The sequence below is a fragment of the Mauremys reevesii genome, linkage group 1 (genome assembly GCF_016161935.1).
Source record: "Mauremys reevesii isolate NIE-2019 linkage group 1, ASM1616193v1, whole genome shotgun sequence".
NCBI classification, from domain to species: Eukaryota; Metazoa; Chordata; order Testudines; family Geoemydidae; genus Mauremys; species Mauremys reevesii.
In genome coordinates, this window is record NC_052623.1 from 333,855,659 (window position 1) to 333,878,447 (window position 22,789).

Consider the following 22,789-nt stretch of genomic DNA (forward strand, 5'->3'; position numbering starts at 1 on the left):
GAGCCTGCTGTGCTCTACATGCCTCTAGGTAGGGTGTATTACAAAATAGGCAAAGTTAGATTAACGCGATTAAAACAGATTTGACTAAACTATACCAGCTTAGAAACCAGTTCAGTATCTCAACTGTTTTAAAATGGCTATGTACAACATAGAATCTGAATTATAAAAAGATTAAGGCATAAGGCTAGATCAAGTCAGCATTTTACAAAGATGTACTAGTGGCTTGTTTTGGTTTTTTTTAAGAACTAATATACAATAAAAGTATACTAATGTAATAGCTTGACTTCACTTTATAGAACAGATATTTTACTTCTAACCATTTTCCTTGAAGATCTTTACTTATTTTCCTATATTAGGCCAGTTTGTTCTCAAATTAAGTAAAATCTCAACATCCTGTTGAGCTAATTTGTAAACTCCAAGTTCATGTAACACTGCTGTGGCAGAGGGCTGGTTTGGATCCAAGATGGTTCTGTTTTCTGAGGCTGAATGTAGTGCATCTTTCAAAAGGAGGGCAGAGCCAACATTTAGATTCAAGATAATGCAGGCTTCTTTTATGCTATAAGAGGAAAAAAAACACACACTTTACTGCCTGAAATGAAGAGTGCCCATTTCAACTTCATGCCAGGACACAGTATATTCAGTCTGTGGTTTGTTTTTTTTATCCCATTAATAAAATACTAAGAATAACCTCCCCTTTCTGGATAGCTGAAGAGACAAAGCAGCCACAGCTTTCAAGATATATACTAGACATCCACCTTAATGTCTTTATTGTTTTCAGTGAGACAGATGTGAGTATAACAACCATTTCTGACATATAGTGCTTCCAATTACCCAGGTCCTTGCATTTGTGTTTTTAAACTTTAGTTTCCCCATGGAGTAAAGTAATAAAAGCCAATACTTTCACATTTTAACATTGGTAAAAAGTTAAGCAGGAAAGCAAGATGAACTACCTTCTCATTCAGTGTACTTAAATAAGAATACACTATGATCTATAGGTAACAACACATTCCCTGTCAGAAGTCATCAAAAAGCAATAAGATGCCCTGTAACTGTACTTTTCTGTGCCTACACTTTCGCATTATAAATGGGGATAATACACATGAAGGGAGTGTGAAGCTTAATGTTGGAGAAGTACTTCAAAAGCCTCAACAAATAAAGCATCTTCCATTTAAGTATTATTGTAGTACCAATGTGTCACCTTCATCCTTAAACATTTCTGGACCCACTCCTGCATTCTTTATTCAGGCTGAAATCCTATTTGACTTTGTTGGGCAATTAGCCTTAGTAGGAATCTCAGCACTGCACCCTTAGTCCTTGTTTCTTGGTGGTTTGTCCTGCTATGGCTTCTTGTGCTGTTTGCATGCTTTACCATCCAATTTTCCCTAAATGTGCAAATGCAAGACTATGTAACAAATCTATAAGAACCACAGAGAAAATGGGAGCTTTGTACTAGTACATCAGGTATGATCCTGCAGTTCATACTTAAGCAGATTCCTTCCACTTTCAACACCATAATTTTAACAGATTTCTCACCCAATTAATCCAAGCCACACCCATGAAAGATGCTGATTTATACACAATGTAAGAACTTGGTATGATCAGTTGGATACTCGCTACTGAAATACTAATACTTTAGAAATTGGCTTACTTACTGTTTGAAATAATTTTCTGGCCTTTTGCAATAGTGGGAAAATAAAGGGAAAAGATTCCTAGTCATATCAAACTGAAGTTGTGCTGCTCCTCCTTCATTGAAGTGATTAGCCAGAATTACCTATATACGTATGCAAACAGATACAATAAATTAATTTAGGTAAGTCAATTGCACTTTCATTGTCACAGCACATCTCACAACTGCAGATGCTTACCTCCTGATAGATGAACATATCCACTTTCTCTGCAAGCATTTGCCAGAAGATTTTAAACAGGGAGTAACAGAGCTGCTGTTCTAACTGCAGCAAACGATCTCTTAATGTCAACAACAGTGGGCAGGCTGTACTAGATAAGGACATTACTGCCTGCTCTGCCTGGGATGGCAAAGATAACCACCTGAAGAAACAGATGTACAACATGATGTTACAGTAAAGCAGTAACAATGAAGCTCATCTTTTTCAAAAGTCCACAATCTCATCCATTTTTAATTTTCTTCGGTTTCGGCTACCCCTCCGCTTTCTCAAATATCCAAAAAAGATCAGTCCGCATTATGGATTAATAGTCTACACCAGTGGTTCTCAAAGTTTTGTACTGGTGACCCCTTTCACATAGCAAGCTTCTGAGTGTGACCCCCCCTCCTTGTATATTAAAAACAATTTTTTATATATTTAACACCATTTTAAATGCTGGATGCAAAGCAGGGTTTGGGGTGCAGGCTGACAGCTCGTGACCCCCCACATAATAACCTCGCAACCCCCAGAGGAGTCCCGACCTCCAGTTTGAGAACCCCTGCTCTACACCAAGTATCATTCTAATAATATGAAGCCTATATTTTAGTTAAAGGAATGCAAGATGGGACACCAGAAATCGGGGGGGGGAGGGGGGAGAAAAAACCACTCCAAAAATGCATAGAAACAGATCAGAAAAGAGCATTTATTTTAGAAAGCAGCCTACCAATTTTACCCAGAAGCAAGTATTCATAGTTACATTAGGACTTCTTGAAAATGGAGGTAGCCCTTAAAGCCCTATCACACTTGATTGTTAATATTCCCAAAGAAACAATTATTGTCAGATAACAAGAGTCAGCAAGAATTTCTTCTGGGAGTCCTGCTGCAGTGTGCCTCTGCTATTTGCAGGACTGTGCTTCAGAAAAGCACAATCTAGTTAAAAACATTTTTTTTAAAGGAATTGTGAAGAAATACCACAGACAACACTTCCCAAACAATTTACTACATCTATCTCATTTCATTCATAGAAATGGATTTTTACATAGGTTTTTTGCCAAGTCTTAAAATTGTATAACAAATTATTAGAAGACATTAACACAAAGACTCACCTCTCTTTTTTGTACAGCTTTGCAGCATCTTTGACCTCCCTGAAGACATGGTCTACTTGGCGGGTCAACATATCATGTTTTAGGCGTTCTAGGAGGTTAATCATGTCATCAAAGACAGAGCTTTCCATACAAGCTAGTTGTCCTAGCTGTAGTTTACTGAGAGCATTACTGTCTGCGCAAACCTCCAGCGCAGCCTGCTGAAGCTCCAAGAAGAACTACAGAAACAAACAGATTTGGTTATAAATACTAGAGCAAAAAGGTTTCTACCATGGTAACTTTTTATTTGTACTTTAATATACATAGCTTCAGCTGATCATGTGTTTCTCTAAGGTTTTTATAAACTAACAATTTGTTTTCAAAGAGATTTAAAAAAAAATCTGGTAATTCAATTCTCCCTAAACGAGTATAGAAGTATGGTGTTTTAACCTCAGTGATGGAAATAGAAAGCTGTTGTATCCCATCTGACTTCACAACAGTACTAAAAAATAATTTAAAAAAAAAAAACAAGCTGAAGGGTCAAATTTTCTTCTAGCCTAAGTGACACAGGCTCCTAAATTCCATTCTCAGAAGTTCAATGGAATTTTGGACTTCTAACTACCTGAGTCACTTCTGAAAATGAGACTTAGGTGCTTTGAAAATTTTACCCCAAAATCTCAATTTTCTGATTTCTGCAAAGTCTGACAGACATACTATTTTTAGCCTACTAAGAAAAACTACAAGTTAAGACTTGGATAGCATTTAAATTTTAATAAATGTTTCCTTAACTAAAAAAAATAAGTTTCTGAATTAAATTTTACAAAGAAAGAAAAGTAAATGGAAGCATTCACATTATGGTGATAGCGGCTAGATATATGTTAGATCTAACATATTAAGCACTGAATTTCAACATTTCCAGTTTTTTAATCAATCATTTATTTTAACAGGTATTCATTAAGTATTCAACTTCATTAAATATACAGAAAAGGGCTTGGACTCTGAATTAGGACACACTACCGCAAATCTCTGAGGCTATGGAGAGCCCCACTGAGGTTAACAGGGCTCCGCACAGGTCTCCACTAGCAGACTCCAATATAGAATCAGGGTTTATAGGTAGGTAAAACAAAACACTCTCATGGCTGCTCCAAATCCACACAGACCTGGCTGTCAGATGTGTCTGGCTTCTCAATTTTACATGAAGGATCATTAACTCACTATCAACTGTAAGTGCATAGATGTGTGCTGAAAGTAATATCTTATGGCATTAGGTAAAGATACTTAAGAGCAAGAAAAAAAACCAAGCAAATATGCTTCAGCAGAAAAAAATCCTAAAAATTAGAATCTTCATATATTTAGAAGCAATGGATCATTAACCAGAAAGATAGGTTGACCTGGAAATTTAGCATCTTGACTATAGGTTTTAAGTACATTTTAGTTTGCTGAGTATAGCATAGTCTGGGAGTCTTGCTTCCTGGGCTGACTGAGGCAAGAAAATTAGCGAAGGTTAGTGTGACACAATGGTGCTTTCTTTTTACAGATAATGGAGCATTCTGCAGGTGGTAGGCTACAAGTAGGAGGAGAACTGTTGGCTGTAAGAGTGAAGTATAGCTCTAAACATAATGGGTGAAATAATCCTTCCCCTACTAGATTCACCCTGTTTCCTGGGAAAGTGACCACTCCTACAAATCTTACACGTGAGCAATCTCATTGACTTCTACCAGACTACTCATGTAAGAGTTAACAGAATAGGATCCATAAGTGGTCTCCCATGTAACAAGATGCTGCAGAATGGCCATGGTACAATGCCAGTTTACAGGGAACTAATCTGCTTTAGGTGTTTTGATATAGTGCACAAGAATGGCAGTATTTAAGCACCGTTTAAATTATAAGTAGTAATTTATCCTTAAATTAAACATCTTTCACTGAATTAGAATTTACATCTGGTTCTGTTTTTCAGGAGTCATGATTAATTCTGCATCTTAAGATATTGAGATGAATGAAGTAGTTTTAAGTTGAGCACCACATGACAAAGCTAGTTTATTTCTTTATGTAAAAGAATAATTACTCACAACATTGTCAGCCCAGTCTGCTAATACCGTTGCTATGTAGTTAACAGCATTAAGAATGGCACAATAACGGAAGGCTAAAGAAGCTCTAGTCTCTTCCTTCATAACTTGAGTTAACCGGATTCTGAAGTCATCGACTAAGTCTTTTTGTAACTCCAAGAACTGTAGTTTTCTAGATGCTGTAGGAAGATTCTTATACCTGTCTGGAGAGGGAATTGTAAAAATTTTAATTTTCCAGAGTAAATAAAAACAGGAACTTTTTAAAAAGTTAAGCATTGTGGTTGCCTTGCGATTAAGGCCACACTCCTGCAAAGACTTACATGCATGCCTAATTTTACACCTGGAAAGTAGTCCCATTGAAGTCAATGGGACTACTTACAGTGCATAAAGTTAAGCACACATGTAAATCTCTGCAGGACTGGGGCCTAAATAAATGGTGGTTTTACTGATTTCACTATAGCATTTAATTTTAATATTTTTTTTCCTGAAAGCAAACTTGAAAAACAGTCTGGTAACACCAGGTGGACCTCAGAAATCTTCCGACAAGATGTGACCAGGGGTGAGCTGAAACCGGTTGTTAAATTTTGAAGTGGTTTTAGAACCGCTTGTTAACTGGCTTCCCTGTGAGGGAAGCGTTGATGGGCTCTGGCCGGGAAGCGTGTAATTCCTCCTCCCGGCCGCCGGGGGCGCTGCGCTGAGCTGCGGGAGCCATGTTGGCGCTCTCCTGGCCCTGTTGCAGCTGCTGCTCCTTGGACCTCTGGCCCTGGGGCTCCTGCTGCTGCCTGGTGGGTCCCCGACTGCTCTGCTGGGTCTGGGTTGTTTCCTGCTGCTCCCAGCCGCTCTCCCCGTGTGAGTACCTGCACCCCCTGCCCAGAGCCAGCCCCTGCCCACAGCCCTTACCCACAGCCAGCCCGCCTGCACCCCCTACCCACAGCCAGCCCCTGCCTGCACCCCCTACCCACAGCCAGCCCCTTTGCAGCCAGCCCGTCACACTCCCTGCCTCCAGCTAGCCCTGCCCCACGCCCCTGTCTGCAGCCAGCCCCATGTCCATTGGTGCCCTGCAGTTCTCAGGGCAGTAACCCTGCACATCTGCTTCAATGGGGGAGGGCAGGGAGCAGCTGGGACCCACACATGCGCACACCCTAGGGTGACCAGGACAGCAAGTGTGAAAAAATCGGGACGGGGGTGGGGGGGTAATAGGAGCCTATATAAGAACACCCCAAGGGAGTGGCGCGGACCCACACATGTGAAACGGAGCTCATTTCCAGTTCAGGCCCATCTTTTTTAAAAAGAACTTTAGGTAGGGTTAACATACATCCGTATTTTCCTGGACGTCAGGCTTTTTGGTTCTTAAATTGCTGACCAGGCGGAATTTTTAAAATTTAAAAATTCTTCCCGGGAAAATACGGACGTATGGTAACTCCATTGATATAAAAAAATACATACTGTGGCACATCTCTTAAATCAGAACTTTTTATAGGGAACCGGTTAATATTTTAGCAGCTCATCACTGGATGTGACATGTACACACTTAGTACTCAAATAAAAATCACCTTGATGTTCATCTGCTCTTACTCACCATGTAGAAAGGCTAAAGTTAGTTAGTATCTAAATTTTCAGGAATTCATTGTTGGTCACTCAGCCATTCCCTGGGTGAATTCCTCAAAAGGGATAACAGGACTTTTTTTTATTTAATTTTTACACATAAACAACAAATATGAATTCAATTTATTTTCTTTCAAATTTAAACAAATTTCTAATGGTAATCATCAGGTGCATCACTGTAGAAATAAGTACAAATATAAAAAAGTTTGATCATTTCTCTAGAATTATTCATTAAAGTTCAAAGGAAAAAGGAACAAGTATTCCATTTATTTGTTAAAATGCAAACCAAACAACATTTCTACTTCTTACTCCTTTGATGACTCCACAACCACTGTAAAAGCAGCAAAGAGTCCTGTATTCACCCACGAAAGCTCATGCTCCAAACGTCTGTTAGTCTATAAGGTGCCACAGGACTCTTTGCTGCTTTTACAGATCCAGACAAACACGGCTACCCCTCTGATACTTGATTCCATAACCACTGACTTTAATGTATATGTTCTTATTGAATTATTCAGGAGAATTATCTTAAGAAGTGTCTCAAATTTTATCATTACCTGTGATAACCTGCAACAGGGTTGTAAAAGTTTCAGCACAGTCTGGGACTTTCATTTCATCTACATCAGTGATATCTTTATATTGCGATACCCAAGCAGCTTCAGATGAAAGTATAGAGTCCATCTTTTGAAGAGCAACTGACAGGTACACAAAAATGTTTAATAATTTAAACATTCATATATTTCTTAAACTTGCTTTGAGGTTTACATATTTAAAATTTCTTCTAATAAACTGTTATTTTTAAATTTAAAAAAACCCTTAAAAATCCTAAAATATAAGATTTAATAAAAAGTAACACTGACTAAAATACAGTTCTTAAATTTGCAAATTAAAACATCAATTGCTTCAGTTAAGATGAAGTATGTTAGAGCAATATAAAAATAGCTTATTGAACATCACTAATCATAATTTTTAAAGTACTTATCAACCCTATACAAGTGTATTTTTCCTTTACCCAAAAAAGAGAGTCAGAAAATTCATGGCCTATTTCAGCTGTTCTTATTTTTTTACAATATAACACTAAGGCCTGGTCTACACTAAGAAGGGGGGTCGAACTAGGGTACGCAAATTCAGCTATGTGAATAGTGTAGCTGAATTCGAAGTACCCTAGTTCGACCTACTCACCCGTCCAGACGCGGCGGGGTCGAACTCCACAGCTCCCCCGTCGACTCCGCCACCGCCGTTTGCAGCGGTGGAGTACCGGAGTCGACCGCAGCGCTTCCGGAGTTCGAACTATCGCGTCTAAATCAGACGCGATAGTTCGAACTCCGAGAAGTCTAACTCACCGCGTCGACCCGGAAGGTAAGTGTAAACCTACCCTTAGACACTATCATCACCATCACTGCTTGAAAATTTACTAACATCTACTATCCTGAGGATTAAATCTACAAAACAAGCTGAAAAGCATTGTGCGGTCATGTACTCCAAAGCCAAACCTATGCAATTTAATGGAAAAAACCTTTAGGTACTGCATTTAACATTTTCACTCAGACTATCTTTTTAAATGTAGCCTACTACACAAATATATCTGCCAATGAATTTCACCTGTCTGTCAAATAACATAATAGCCCTTTATACAGCTAAAGTTGTACAAATATTTGACTAATACTCTTGAAGTCAAATAATACATTCACTGAACACTATTCAATCAGCTTTATTTACTACAGCCTGAACGCACAAAAAGGAGTTAGGTGCCTAAGTCCCAGATTTGGGAACAATGGGATCCACAAAACTCCCATTGAAACTCTGTAGGCACTGTGACAAAGTTCCTCCTCTACCTTCGTGGGTCCTGCGCTTATTGGCGGATTTGCTCGCCTTATAGATTCACCCTGTGGGTCGGGAAACAGCCCAGAGACCTTCCCCTCTGGTAGAAGCCACAGTCCAGGTCAATTCCTCCTGTGTTTAATCAGGAGTTGGGAGGTTTGGGGGGAACCTGGGCCCACCCTCTACTCTGGGTTCCAGCCCAGGGCCCTGTGGACTGCAGCTGTCTAGAGTGCCTCCTGGAACAGTTGCGCAACAGCTACAACTCCCTGGGCTACTTCCCCATGGCCTCCTCCCAACACCTTCTTTGTCCTCACCACCAGACCTTGCTCCTGATGTCTGATAACACTTGTACTTAGTCCTCCAGCAGTACGCCTACTCTCTCTCAGCTTCTTGTGTGCCTCTTGCTCCTAGTTCCTCACACACACTTCCTCTCCTCTGGCTCCCTCTGGCCTGACTGGAGTGAGCCCTTTTATAGCAACAAAAGGGCCTTAGAGAGTCACGTACTTAACGGTCTCACCTAACTCTTTGCAGGTTAATTGGAGTCAGGTGTTCTCATTAGCCTGGAGCAGCCCCTGCTCTGGTCACTCAGGGAACAGAAAACTGCTTATCCAGTGGCCAGTATATCTCCCGTCTGCTACTCTGCTGTTCCCAACTGGCCTGGGTCTATCACAGCACCTAAAGTCACTGGGCGCCTATGTTTTTCAAGTAAAAGTTCTGCTTCTGTGCATGTGTGCTGCTGCTTATCTCCCACATTAGCCCTAGAGCGATTCATAAACCAGGGGAAAAGAGGTGTTCTCCTGTCTAACTTGCCTGAGTGGCCCAATATGGTAGGCAACTTCTGAGCATACTTATTGGATTGGGACCTCAAAAGTTTACACAAGAGAATGGGGGTAGAGGGAGGCGACACAAGCCTCCAAAATAACTTTTGGCCCACTGGTTAGGGCACATCTGGGAGACCCCCAGTTCAATTCCCCCCTCCACCTGCAGGGAAGAACAGATCTGAACTGGGATCTGCCAATTCTCAGGTGAGGACTCTAACCATTGGGTTATAAGATATTCTGACTTGGGTAATTCGTCAATCTCTCCTATTGAAGCTGTTGCACTGTGGAATATTTAAAGAGTCATTGGAGCAGGGGGAGAGTGTGTATGCGTGCACATCTGTGTAGGCATGAGTGACTCTATAGCCTTGTGATTAGCACATCCACTCAGGATGTGGGAGAAAGTATCTACTCCTCCTTGCCATGACTCTCTAAATATTTAGCCACAGTGCAATAGCTTCATCAGAAAATTGAGAGATTCCCAACATTAGAATATCCCATCGCCCATAAGGAGGACTTGAACCAGGAGTCTACCACATCCCAGGTGAGTACCCTTGTCACTGGGCTAAAAGTTATAAGGGAGGCGGTCCTCCTTTCCCAGTTTCTTGCTAAAACAGCCTAAGATACCAAACTCCAAAGAGATTTCTGTTTCTGCTTGTGATTCGCAGCCAGGAAGACTCCCTGTAGCTCAGACTTAGGCTCCTATCTCTGCAAAAGGGGCAGGTCTGAACACAAACCACCTCTGGTCAGTATCTCCCTTTCTAGTTTAGATGATCCCTGCCTACCATACAGACTACAGTATCTATTTTTCCCTATTCACTATATATGTGCCAACTCAGGCTGTGTGTATTGCAGTTATTTTCCCAGGGACCCAAGTCCTTTTCTGCATTCAAGCCTGCATCTCTCTTGCAGCTTCTTTCACTCACTCCACTTTCTCTTCCCCTATAGTAGACCTTTGTGTCTCTCTTTCTCCCTATAGTGTCCTTTACTTGCTCCCCTGTACTTCTGTCTCTATTTTCCCTGTTACTCTTCTCCGTAAAAATCAGTAACCTCTTTTTCTTTCTGCTATATTTTTCTTTCCTAACTTATCCCAGCAATTTAAAAACCCACTTTCACCCAGGCACATACACAGAGAATATGGACATTTTATCTGAGGAATAAATCCCCACAATCCAGCAAGCAGCAAGCATACCAATTATGGTAGCATTAGAAAGTGTTGTTTTAAAACTAAACAGGACAGTCTTGTATAAAAATTAGGGGCCTGATCTAATATTCCTTATTCATGTGACATCCTAACTTAATGGAACTATTTGTAGAGTAAGTATTACATGATTAGGCCTTCAAAAAAAATTTAAACAAAACCAATCATATTAAATCTTACATTTTCTTTCCACAGTTAGCCACCTTTGAAAACAGGTTTCTTCTGACAGAATATGCATGCAACTGGGAAAGCTGCTGAGATATCCATGAGTAGCATATAGCTCTCTTTCAAATAGAAGCACCTCATCCACGAGATGACAAAAGAGATTATCGTCATACAATAGGCAAGGGATATCAGCAGCCAACTTCTCCAAAATCAGCATTACCAGAGCACGGGAAAATTCAAGCTTCAAGAAAAAAACAAGAGTCACCAAAGTAGATAGAAACTGCAAGTTAAAATTGTTAATATTTATGCATTTTTAAAACTCTTTCTGAACTAACTTCAGCCCTATCACAAATTCAGTAAGGTTAATGAAGTTGTGCTTACTTACACCACAACTAGAATTTGGCTGTATATATCATTGCACATACAGCAACTCCTTACTTAATGATGTAGTTATGTTCCTAAAAAATGCTACTTTAAAGCAAAACAATGTTAAGTGATTCCAATTTCCCCATAAGAGTTAATGTAAATAAGGGGGGGGTTAGGTTTCAGGGAAATGTTTTTCACCAGACAAAAGACATATTTCTCTCTGACACACACACTATAAGTTTTAAACAAACAATTTAATCCTGTACATAGCAATGATGATTGTGATGCTTGGTTGAGGTGGTGGAATCAGAGGATGAAAGAGGGTGGGATATTTCCCAGGGATTGCCTTGCTGCTAAATGATAGCACTCAGCTGAATCCTCAAGGGTTAAAACGTTGTAGAGTGTGAGGCTACATTAACAAGGCAGCATGAATGGAGGGAGGAGACACATGGCAGTGGCTGCAAACATTCCCTGCGGAAACCCACGCTATCCCACTGGAGCGCTACCACTCCCTCCACTTTCCAAAGTGCCGGGGGTGCGTGCATGCATCTCACACACACACACACTCTGCCCCTTTACGTATGCTGACCGCACTCTAAGTACACTGCCTTTTTAAGTAGATCAGCAAGTTGAGACAGCAACTCCTGCCAGCAAGCTCCCTCATCCTGAGTCCTGTTATGTCCCTCCTGCTTTGTGGAGATGAGGTACAGAAGCTGCACAGCAAGCAGGAGGCTCCTGGGAGCAGCTACAAGGCAGAGGGAAGGAGCAGCACACAGCATTGGGGGGAGAGACACCTGAACTGTCCAGCAATTGCCGCACAGGGAACTTAGGGGAACTGATAGGGGAGCTGCCGGCCCTCCCTGGTTCCAAGCTCCCACCAGCTAGCTTCAACAGCTGCTCCTCCTGCATGCAGTGGACAAAGCAGGCGGCTGCCAAACAACATTATAAGGGACTATTGCGCAATTTTAAACAAATATGTTCTCTAATAGATCAGCAATATAACAAAACAACGTCAACTCAGTTAATGTTGTTTAAGTGAGGAGTTATTGTACATATTTGCTTACCCTTGCATTGACTGAAGAGCCTGTCTTGTCCAATATTGGCTGGATTTTATCATCAAGGAATTTTGCGTGATTTCCAATCCACATGAGTACCTGGGTTAGGTACCACTCAGGCTTGTACAAAATAAAGAAAAAAGCAAAACACCCAGAACATTAAAGTTAACGCCACCCAAAAAACAACTGATATATGAACAGGAGTATAGATTTCACCTACAATACCCACTACAAACAAATATGTAACATAAAAGGACATAACTACTGACAAGTCAGAAAGATTATCACACTTTATTGTTAAAATGTACCCTTAATATAAAGAGTTAAGTTACTAGATCAGTGGTCTCCAAAATGGGGTGCGCAAGATGATCCATTGGGGGGGGGCGCAGCGGGAGGAAAACCACCGGAGAAAAAGGGCAGCGTGGCAGGAGGAGCACTGCCAGAGAGGAAGAGGGAAAAAAAAAAAAAAAAAAAAAAAAGGGCAGCCAGAGGATGCAGAGAAGGAGGGAGCAAGCGGGGAAGCTGCCCCTCCCAGTGAGGCAGGGCCACCCGGAACGCTGGGGCTTTAGGGGCTGCAGGGTCCTGGGCTAAGGGGGCCCCGGGACCCTGGCCTGCAGCTCTAAAGCCCCTTTCGGAATGCGGCTCTGAGTCCTCCGGCCCATGGAGGAGCAGGGGCAGCCCCGCAGCCAGTGGCCAGAAAGAAGCGGCGCTTTCCCCTCCAAAGCCAGCTGGAAAGAAGTGGCGCTTTAAAGAGGAAAGTGTTGCTTCTCTCTAGCCACTGGCTGCACACCTATCCCTGCTACTCCTGAGCCATCCAGCCTGTGCTTGCAGGGCCGCATTCTGAAAAGGGCTTTAGAGCTGCAGACCGGAGCCCCGGGGCCCCCTTAGCACAGGGCCCTGCAGCCCCTAAAGCACCTGAGTTCCGGGTGGCCCTGCCTGTCCCGGGGGGGTGGGGGGGGCAGCTCCCAGAATTGTAGCCATGAGGCGGTGCTGCACTGCGCAGAGCCACCTGCACACCCCTGCAGCAAACAGGAGCTGCCCCAGGTAAGTGCTCTGCACCTCCTGCCTGCCCCAGCCCTGAGCCTCCTCCCGCACCCTCACCCTAAGCGCCCTCCTGCCCCCTAACTCCCTGCCAGACCCTGCACCCCCACCCTCAGCGCCCTCCCGCACCCTAATCCTAATCCAGACCTTCTAATAAGTGTTAAACCAAGATGTTCAGAAAGAAGCATATTCAATCACATTGCTCACTAAAAATATTAATTTTTTTTGAGAGCAGAAAGGTTTTTTGTACTGTTAATAAATTTTTTTTAAAATACTGTTTATTTCATCTCTCATCCTTTTTTAATTTATATTTTTGTGTATGTTTTATAATGTACATAATATATTAGTACATGTACATTATTTATATATAAATAAATACTGATATATTGGGGGTGCGTGCTCAAAAAAATTTTATTGATAGGGGTGCATGATCAAAAAAGTTTGGAGACCACTGTACTAGATGTCTCAATAAATGGTTCATCAACTGTTATAACCATCCATAACACATTCTACTCATGTCTGTAACATGCTTCTAACATCTATTCAACACTGTTAACTCTTTATAAACTATTTATAAGTGTAGCAAGATTACAAAGCATGACCAGAAAAAGCATTTGGGGGTGGGGGAGGGGAGAGTTAATGAATGCCAACTTTAAATTGGATTTTGCAATTTAGAGCAGTTTATTTTACAACAGCAGCAACATTTAAAACCAGGGTAGAGGTTTTGGCTTTGGGTGGGAAGGGAGGAAAAATGGAGGACATGTGTGTGCTTTAAATTGAAAGCATTGTCTTTTCTGTACCAGTAGGTCAAAAGCCCTCAGGAAAAAAAAATTTTTTTTTTTTTAAAATCATGGACCTTCTCTGTATTTATGATCATATAACATCCCTATGGCAACTAAGCAATTTACATGGCAAATTAACATCAGAGAACCATTTGTGTACTTGTACTATCTCTAATGCATTAAAAGATCTGTCTTTTCTGAAAAAAGGAAAGAAGCTGCCTACTTTTGTTCTTCATTTATTTCCCCTTCCATTTGCTCTATTACTCTCTTTCCGACAAATATTGCTCTGTCACCACACCCACTGTCTTCTCTCCCTCTCCACTGCATATGCCTCTTCTGGCTGATTGGAGCTGACTGAGAAGCTAGTTGCCCTCATCATCCTTTTATGTAGCATCCTCCCCTACTGGAAACAGCTAGGCTGGTGGCTCCTCCTACTTTCCAGCAGAAGTAATGAAAAAATGCAAGAAGTAGAAATAATTAAAAAATGCAACTAGCCCTTCACAGACCACCAGTGAAATAGTCTGGGAACTAATGCCAAGGTGAAATTTATTTACAGTTTACCCAAAAATGTTACATGCGACCACACAGATTAACCTTAAAACATTGTTACTACAAGCAGTTTATATACATGCTAAATATCAACTTTTCAAGTCTCTGGCGCAGTTGTATTGGAACAAAAAGAAAAAAGGAAAGTTTTATAAAAATGCACCTGTATTTTAACCCCCGATGAAAGCCACCAAACTTTGAGGGCATTTAATGCACACGCACACACATTTCCAAATTAGGGGGAAAGGGGAGGATTTACACATCTGCAATTTAATGCAAGTTTTTTGTTTTAATTTAAAATTAATTAAAACAGAAAACTAATTATAGTCCCAAGCCACTGTCAGTTAGATTTTAAACCAAGTGCCTATTTTAATGCAGAGTCTAACACCTGTAACACCCAAACTTAAGTAGCCAGGACTGGTAAAAAGGGGTTTTCCATGGGGCGAAGAGAAGTTAACCCATCCTTCTCAGGCTGTGGAGTCTACCCAAGGCTGCAATAGGACCGGCTTCAGTGACACCCCAACAAAGTGATTTGGCAGGTGCAACAGAGGAATATCCCACTGCCAGGGAAACACTGCAGTGCAGCACTTTGCCAAGCAGGGGGTAGGACTTGTGAAGGGTCTTCAAGTGTTTTTTCACCTCCATACACATACAAGCCCAAGGTCCTCCATGTAAAGAGCAATATTTGGGCCACAACTTTACTACAGCAATGTATGTTTTATACTAAAAGGGTTGGGTTTTTTTTGTTAAGTACTGCAATTAAAAGTAAATCAAGAAATGCTTTCCCCATACCTTGCTTAAAACATTAGTTTGTCTATTCCCAGTGAAATGATACTTGAATCTTTTCTGAAGAGGGTTCAGCATGATTTGCATTGGAAGGATAATAGGTGGTGATGGAGGTAGAGAATACTTCTCTGGCAGTTGTTTTGGTTTAGTTAGTAATTCATCTCTAAGGTTTAAGAGTCAAAGGTCAAATATTTTATAGGCAGATCATTGTTATAGAAGTACTGAATTCTCTCAACATCATAATTTGAGACATCTAAGAAATGTTACATTCCATTTCTATAGTCCCTTTCTTTACTGCAGTCACTACACATACTATAAAATTATCAAAAACCTGCAATGAAAACTGTTTCTATATTTAGAATAGTTCAACATTAAACCTGTGTTTAATGTAACAGGCTGATTACAACTGATTTGTGAAAGCAGCAGGCAGTCAATTTGGTTTACAAAAAAATCACCTTTATTCAGGATTGCCAAGACAGATGTGGGTTGTCCTATCCTCCCACAGACATACACAGACTTTTCATTATGATACTGAAACAGAGAAGCAGAAACTCAGATGATTAGTAATACAAAACAAGAGTTTCTTAGTCTCTGATTTGTATGTGACCCAAACTGGCAAAGATCAAAAGCTGTTTTTACCATCTGAGGGCTGCTCAATGGCTTATGTGAAAAATATTAGTGGTCTCAGTCCAGTTCCAGGGAACAGGCAAATGTATCACCACAATTTTCACCTTTGTCGGTAATCTTGCCAGAGGGTCCAAGGACTGAATAGCATGAAGGTTAAACTATCTTCCTCACTTCCCCAGACGCGAGTCCACTAGAATCGTGGTTGGCACAGCATTGCTGCTGCCAAAGCTACACTTTTTCTATTGCCAAAGAACTTCAATTTCTAGTATTGTTAATTGGGCACTTTCTATGTTATTTTTTTTTCTTTTACTAAAACGAGAAATACTAACCTCGCAAACCTACTTCAAGAGAAATGTCTAGTTTAACATAATGATTTAAAATAATCAGTACACTGGATGACTATCACACCTTTCTTCTTTGGAGTGTGATCTCTTAAGTTTGTTCGTTATTCTTACTGAAATTCCCTGTGAATATAAGACATTAATTAAAAAAGGATACGATGTTTGCAATTTCAGAAGCTGAGAAAACAGAGTCTCCAAATTATTGTATATTTCTGGAACATTAGCTGGTGCAGCAAGGCCAAAAACCTGAGACTGTGGTGGCCCAACAAATGGCCAATGAAGGTGAGTTAATATTTCCTCAAAATCACTGTAATACAAAATATACACATCAACATGAATCAACAATACAATGCAAAGATGAAAGAACTATGATGCATTTCCTACCTTGACAGTTTGTCCTTAAGAATTTTATGCCAGAATTTAACAGTAGACCTCACAAAAGTAAGAAGATGAGAACAAGACGACTCCTGAAGCTTAATATCCAATTCTGCCATGGATGCCAGAGTAGTAGCTGCCTCTGGCACATTGTTGGTCATGAGATACTGCTGAATATTATCACTATAAAATATATAAAGCAAAATCATGACTAGAATGCACTGAGGCAGTTTTGATAGTTCATTGTTGTTTACCTGTCTTACTGTATAATGAAAGTGAAAAATGCAATTTGGGATTTTTTTTTTTGGTTGTTTTTCTTTGTTTTAACATGTAAAATATTTTCCAGGTCGGCAGCTAGGTGACCTTGCAGTTAGTGCTGTGCATTGCTACCTGAGACACCTAGATTTCTGGTCCATGCCTCTTGCTACCCATGTTGAGGGTGCACCACTGAAGAACAAGAGGATAGCTTTTGATGAGAAACTAAGTGTTTTCAAATCTGCAGTGCAACTCATTTAAATAACTTTTTAGATAAATGTTTTATTCTCACTAAAATGATAAAAATAAAGAGATGTCAATCTACATAATGCAAATGCATCTTTTTCTGCTCAAACACCTTCTTTCAGTATTCTTAGACTCTATACAGTTATGTGTTAAAAAATAGATAGCAAAGATACAGGATTTATATTTAACACCGACAAATACTTCATTAGAGGTGCATCTTTCAGATTAGATGGTAAGATACGATTCCTTTTATCCCCATATCCAAAATATTGTAATCACCAAATTTAGTTGCAAATGAAAGCAATGGCAGATCAAAATTAGGTATGAATTTTTAGTCAGTAGGTGAATTAACAAGGGTTATAACTGTTTGCATTTAAAAAAATATAGATTTACAGCTCCAAAAAATGTCTCAAATTTATTTATTACCACTTAAGCCCTAAACAAGACTTCAGGAAAAAGATACTTAGAAGTCCAGGTGGGCCTATTTTACCTTAACTCTTCTATTTGTGAAATCCATTTTAGATAAGCAAGGTGTCGTTCAACCTCTTCTATTTGACTAATCAGTACACCAAGATCCTCCATCCATGGCTGGGCCGTCAATAGGTGGCTATTAATTGAATCAAATAAAACAGTTTCTTCCTCCAGGAGCTGATTAAGAGACTTCTTAGAATCCTCTGCATTCTTTAAGGCATTCTGAATTCTTTTGGGGACTTCTGATGAAACTGTAAGTACCTGTATTTAGGGAGGAGTAATACATCTGACATAAAAGTACTAAGACCCCTCTTTCAATGATTAAACAAATGTGATCTTTTACAGATTTCCATGCATAGTAAAGCATAACAGAAAATCAGAAAAGGACAACTTAGCTGACATTGTGTAGGATGTTACCAAAATGTGCTGATGTAATTAGATGCATGCAATTGGTGGTACATTTTTAATGTTTCAAGGAGTTGAGAAATAATTAACAGAATGCTTACCTGTTCCTCTAAATGCTTTTTATTTTCTGATAGCTCCTCTATAAGTTTGCCAAGTTTCCTTAGACAATTAAGGTCAGTTCCAACTTCTCTTTCAACAAATTCAGCTACATAGTAAGGGATGTCACAGCGATCTGGGTCTCTAGTGACTTGTACCCTTCCAACATTAATGGCTGCCATGTTTTCATCACCTGCAGGACTGAGTTAATGAGTCTGTAGTTAGCCACCACCCACACAGAACTATCAACTACCATGGACCTTCATATGGAATGGGGCAGAAGAAATTTCAGTTCAATGCAACTGAAAATACTGTCTTCCATTCAACTACTCACATGCATAAAGATAGCCACATGCATAAACCTTTGGAGAACCAGGGCCTACGTATGTAAAGTATGACACGCTATTATACACTCTTCTGGGGACATCGTGCCCATCACTCAACAGAACTGAAACATGTCTGCTATCCAAATAAGCCAGTCAGCTTTCATTCCCACTACCATATGTTTTTCTAAAACTAATTCAATGTTTTTATGTCTATGCTAGATGGTATGTATAAAAATACTTGAAAATGTACAGAGGACCTGCCTCAGCCCTACAGGTAGTAATAAGGCTCCAGCACTTTTAAATGGCAAGTATGCCATCACTAGCAAAGTATGCAGTGGGGTGCTGCACACAAAGCAGCACATGATGTGTTGACGGACAGCATTTCAGAGACATACAAAAGAAGAAAATTCCCATAAATTATCAAATGTGCTGAAATGAGGTGATCATCTTAAATCTTTGCTTTGGAAGCAGCACCTCCTGGCCAACAGCTTTGTCAGTGGCCAGGGAAGTCTGGAACTGGGAGGATATAGATATGTAAAATCAAATTAGTAAAGTGTTTGATCAGATTAAGATCCAACTCCCCGCACCATCTTCAAAAATTAAAATAAGTTTTAAATGCATTAATATGCTCTTAAAACTTTATTTGAACTCTGAAGCAAGTTATCATTCCAACATCAAAAAGCAGATTTAAAACTATATGAACAAGCAGTTAAAGGAACACTACCAATTTAAGAAATTACTTCAGCTTGAAGATTTTTACTTTTTATAACAAATACATGAGAGATTAAAAAATATCTCGTTCCAGTTTACCTTGTATAGTTGACAGTGTTTCGTGTATTCAGTTATTTCTTGTTTCCTTTTATGTGTGGGTCCCACACACAGCAACAGGCGAGAGAGAAAAACCTTTTAAAAGAAGAAAAATGTACTTGTAACACCATAAAAATTAGCAGGTAAATCAAGGGAAGATGTAGGAACTGACATTCCTTACATTTTTTTCCCCAATGAACTACATTTCAAGGTAGTATCCCTTTTTATGATTCTATTAGTCATTTATTAAGAGACTTGCACCTTCATTGCTTGTTGCCCACATTGAAAATGAAGGAGATTCTATGCTACACATAAAGACTCTCCAAGAGACAGGATTTTTTTCCTTAGGGAAGGATTATTAATAAGATACTGGCTTAAGAAACTGAGTTACAGTAAATATTCTATTCATGCTCTCATATGGCCTTTATCACCAAACTATCTGAGCATCTTTCAGAAGTGCACTGAGCACCATAACTAACGTCTGTCGCGACTAACATCTGTCATATGTGGTGGGCCTCCAAGGAGAAATTGTGGTTTTTTAAAATATTGTATTGTAGGCAGCTAAAGTCCAGCATTGCAGCAGGGCTAAAGCAGGCTCCCTACCTGCCCTGGCTCCAAGCCACTCCCAGAAGCGACAAATGTCCGGCAGCGGCTCCTAGGAGGTGGTGCGGTCAGGGGGGGGGGGGTCTCTGCACACTACCCTCCCCCCCCAAAGCACTGAGTCCACAGCTCCCATTGCCAAGAATGGGTGACTGTGACCAATGGGAACTGCGGGGGTGGTGCTTGCAGGTAGGGGCAGCCCACAGGGCCACCTGGCCACCCATGAGCCTAGGAGACATGCCGCTGCTTCCAGGAGGTAAGCGCCGCCCGGCCACAGCCTGCACCCAGTCCCGCACCCCAACCCCCTGCCCCAACCCACTCCTGCACCCAAACTCCCTCCCACAGCCCACACCCCCAGCCCTGAGTCCCCTCCTGACCCAAACTCCTTCCCACAGTCTGCACTCCGATCCCCGCCTCAACCCTCTGCCCCAGCCCCCTTCCACACCCCAACCCCAGCCCAGTGAAGGTGAGGGAGCAACAGAGGGGGGTAGGGGGGCTGGCATGAGTGGAGGCAGAGCATCGGAGAAGGGGCAGGGCAGGGGCGTGGCCTTGGGGACGGGCAGGATGTTTGGGTTTGTGCAGTCAGACAGTTGGCAGCCCCAGCTACCCAAGACAGCCCACGGCATCCCTCGGGACCACTAGCTCCCCACCTACTGCTCCCGGGGGGGGGAGGGGGGACCTGCTCCTCCCCCTGCAGCAGGCGAGGCGGTTGCTCACCCCTCAGCCCCCACCACAGAGCCAGGGCAGATGGGGAGACAAGATCTCCTCGGCCAGCAGCAGGCTGGACCCCTGCGCCCGAGGGAGTCCCGGGGGCTCCTCAGCCCGCCCGCCGTTAGCGTTGCCATGGCACCTGGCAGCCGGCCCCTCTCCTTGCTAGGTCCCCCGCAGCCCACTCAGCCTGCCGCGAGCTGGCGCCCCTCACACGCCGGCGTCGGGAGCGGGCAACAGAGGCCAGCCCGGCTGTCCCGGCCCGCCTAGGCCGAACCAGGCCGCTTACCGCCACGGCAGGGACGGACCCGAATTATTCACCCACCGCCGAGCGCCTTAGGGCTCTGCCCCCTCAGCCAGCCCAGCGCAGCGGAAAATCCCGAAGCTGCTCCGAGTCCCGCGAGAAGTGGGAGGAAAGAGGGAGACTGTAACGGACCCACGGCTCTGCCCCACCCATCAGGATCACGTGATGCCGTCCCTGCCGCAGAAGAAAGCGCATGCGCGCGCCGTGTTGTCGCCTATAGGGCGTGGCTTTGGGGCGCGAGCCTACGAGGCGGTTGGTGCTTCGGTTTGGGGGCGACTTGCCTCCGCCCTGAGAGAGCCTCAAGGCCGCCCAGAGGATTCCGGGGGCCCGGGGTTTTCGGCAGCGGGGGGCCCTTCCGTTCCGGGACCTGCCGACGAAGTGCCCCGAAGACCCGCGGCGGGGGCTCCCCCTCCGCCGAAGCGGGACCCGCCGCCGAAGCGCAGCCCGGTCTTCGGCGGTAATTCTGCGGCGGGGGGCCCCCGCCGCGGGTCTTCGGGGCACTTCGGCGGCGGGTCCCGGAACGGAAGGGCCCCCCGCCGCCGAATTACCGCCGAAGACCGGGCTGCGCTTCGGCGGCGGGTCCGTCTTCGGCGGTAATTCGCCAGCGGGGGGTCCTTCCGCCCCGGAGCGGAAGGACCCCCCGCCGGCGAAGACCGGGAGCGAAGAAGCTCCTGCGCCCGGCCCCGCAAGAGTTTTCCGGGGCCCCCCGGAGCGAGTGAGGGACCCAGCTCCAGGGGCCCTGAAAAACTCTCTTGGGGGCCCCTGTGGGGCCTGGGGCAAATTGCCCCTCTTGCCCCCCCTCTGGGCGGACCTGGAGAGCCTGGGCCTATGTGTCCGAGTCCGGGCCACGGGGAGGAAGCAGCCCATGCCCTGCCTCATGCTGCTGCACGCTCACCCAGGCCTGGCCACCTCATTAAGCATTGCGGGTTGGGTCGGTTGCCAACTTTCTATTTGCAGAAAATTGAACACCCTTGTCCTGCCCCTTTTCCAAGGCCATGACCCTCGGTCACTCCATCCCGTTCCCTCTGTTGCTCCCTCGCTCACTTCATCAGACTGGGGCGCGGGGGGGGGGGGGGGGTTTACGGGGTTTGTGTGTTGTGTGGACGCTGGCTGTGGCTTTGGCCTCTGGGGTGGGGCTAGGACAGGGGTAGGCAACCTATGGCACGGGCGCCGAAGGCGGCACCCAAGCTGATTTTCAGTGGCACTCATATTGTCCGGGTCCTGGCCCCGGGTCCGGGGGGGCTCTGCATTTTAATTTAATTTTAAATGAAGCTTCTTAAACATTTTAAAAACCCTATTTACTTTACATACAATAGTTTAGTTATATATTATAGACTTATAGAAAGAGACCTTCTAAAAACATTAAAATGTATTACTGGCACACGACACCTTAAATCAGAGTGAATAAATGAAGACTCGGCACAGCACTTCTGAAAGGTTGCTGACCCCTGGGCTAGGTGTAGGAGGGGGCTCTGGGCTGAGGCAGGAGGTTGGAGTGTGGGAGGGGGTATGGGCTTTGGGCTGGTGGATGAGGGCTCCAGGTTGGGGCAGAAATGAGGGGTTCAGGGTGTGGGAGGGGGCTCTAGGCTGGGGCAGGAGGCTGGGAGTGTGGGCTCTGGAATGGGGCCAGGGATGAGGTGCTGGTTGGGGCAGGAGATTGGGGGTCAGGAAGGGGTGCAGGCACCGGCTGGTGCTTACCTCAGGAAGCTGCTGATATCTCCCTCTGCCTCCTAAGTGGAGGTGTGACCACATGGCTCTGTTTACTGCCAGTGCCTGCAGTCACTACCCGCTCAGCTCCCATTGACTAATGTTCTTGTTCCTGGCCAATGGGAGCAGCTGAGTTGGGGGCGGGGGCAGTGAGCAGAGCCCCCCCCCCCCCCCCCATCCCTCTGCTTAGGAGCCAAAGGGAGATGCCAGCAGTTTCCCCAATGTCACGCTGAGCCAGGTAGGGAACCTGCCTGCACTGCCGACTGGACTTTTAATGGCCCAGAGCTGTGCTGACTGGAGCCATCAGGGT

The 22,789-nt window shown here is 43.4% G+C and overlaps 1 protein-coding gene across 4 annotated transcripts; it reads right to left on the bottom strand.

Annotated features, from left to right (window-relative positions):
• Nucleotides 1–223: 223 nt before the first annotated feature.
• RINT1 (RAD50 interactor 1) lies at nt 224–20,939 on the bottom strand. 4 transcript variants are annotated; one of them, XM_039517170.1, is made up of 15 exons: nt 20,794–20,939; nt 19,164–19,256; nt 18,033–18,228; nt 17,546–17,787; nt 16,564–16,737; nt 16,337–16,486; nt 15,218–15,374; nt 12,066–12,176; nt 10,651–10,876; nt 7,188–7,325; nt 5,032–5,231; nt 2,987–3,201; nt 1,866–2,046; nt 1,653–1,771; nt 224–556 (listed from the first exon to the last, which is right to left on the bottom strand). In XM_039517170.1, exons 3-15 carry the CDS (start codon nt 18,207–18,209, stop codon nt 340–342), a joined length of 2,307 nt encoding a protein of 768 aa, XP_039373104.1. In that variant the 5' UTR covers nt 18,210–18,228; nt 19,164–19,256; nt 20,794–20,939; the 3' UTR covers nt 224–339. The 4 variants fall into 4 exon arrangements, with proteins under 4 accessions (XP_039373104.1, XP_039373095.1, XP_039373108.1 ...); XM_039517161.1 differs by having other exon boundaries at nt 20,758–20,926; XM_039517174.1 differs by lacking the exon at nt 20,794–20,939 and adding an exon at nt 20,611–20,629.
• Between the last annotated feature and the right edge of the window lie 1,850 nt (nt 20,940–22,789).

Excerpts from the sequence above, each read along its gene's own strand:
- RINT1 (XM_039517170.1), bottom strand. The coding sequence starts at position 18,209 with ATGGCAGCCATTAATGTTGGAAGGGTACAAGTCACTAGAGACCCAGAT. Across the intron at positions 2,047-2,986 it reads AAGCTGTACAAAAAAGAGAG|GTGGTTATCTTTGCCATCCC; the intron begins GTGAGTCTTTGT and ends CTGTTTCTTCAG. Across the intron at positions 1,772-1,865 it reads ATATGTTCATCTATCAGGAG|GTAATTCTGGCTAATCACTT; the intron begins GTAAGCATCTGC and ends ATACGTATATAG.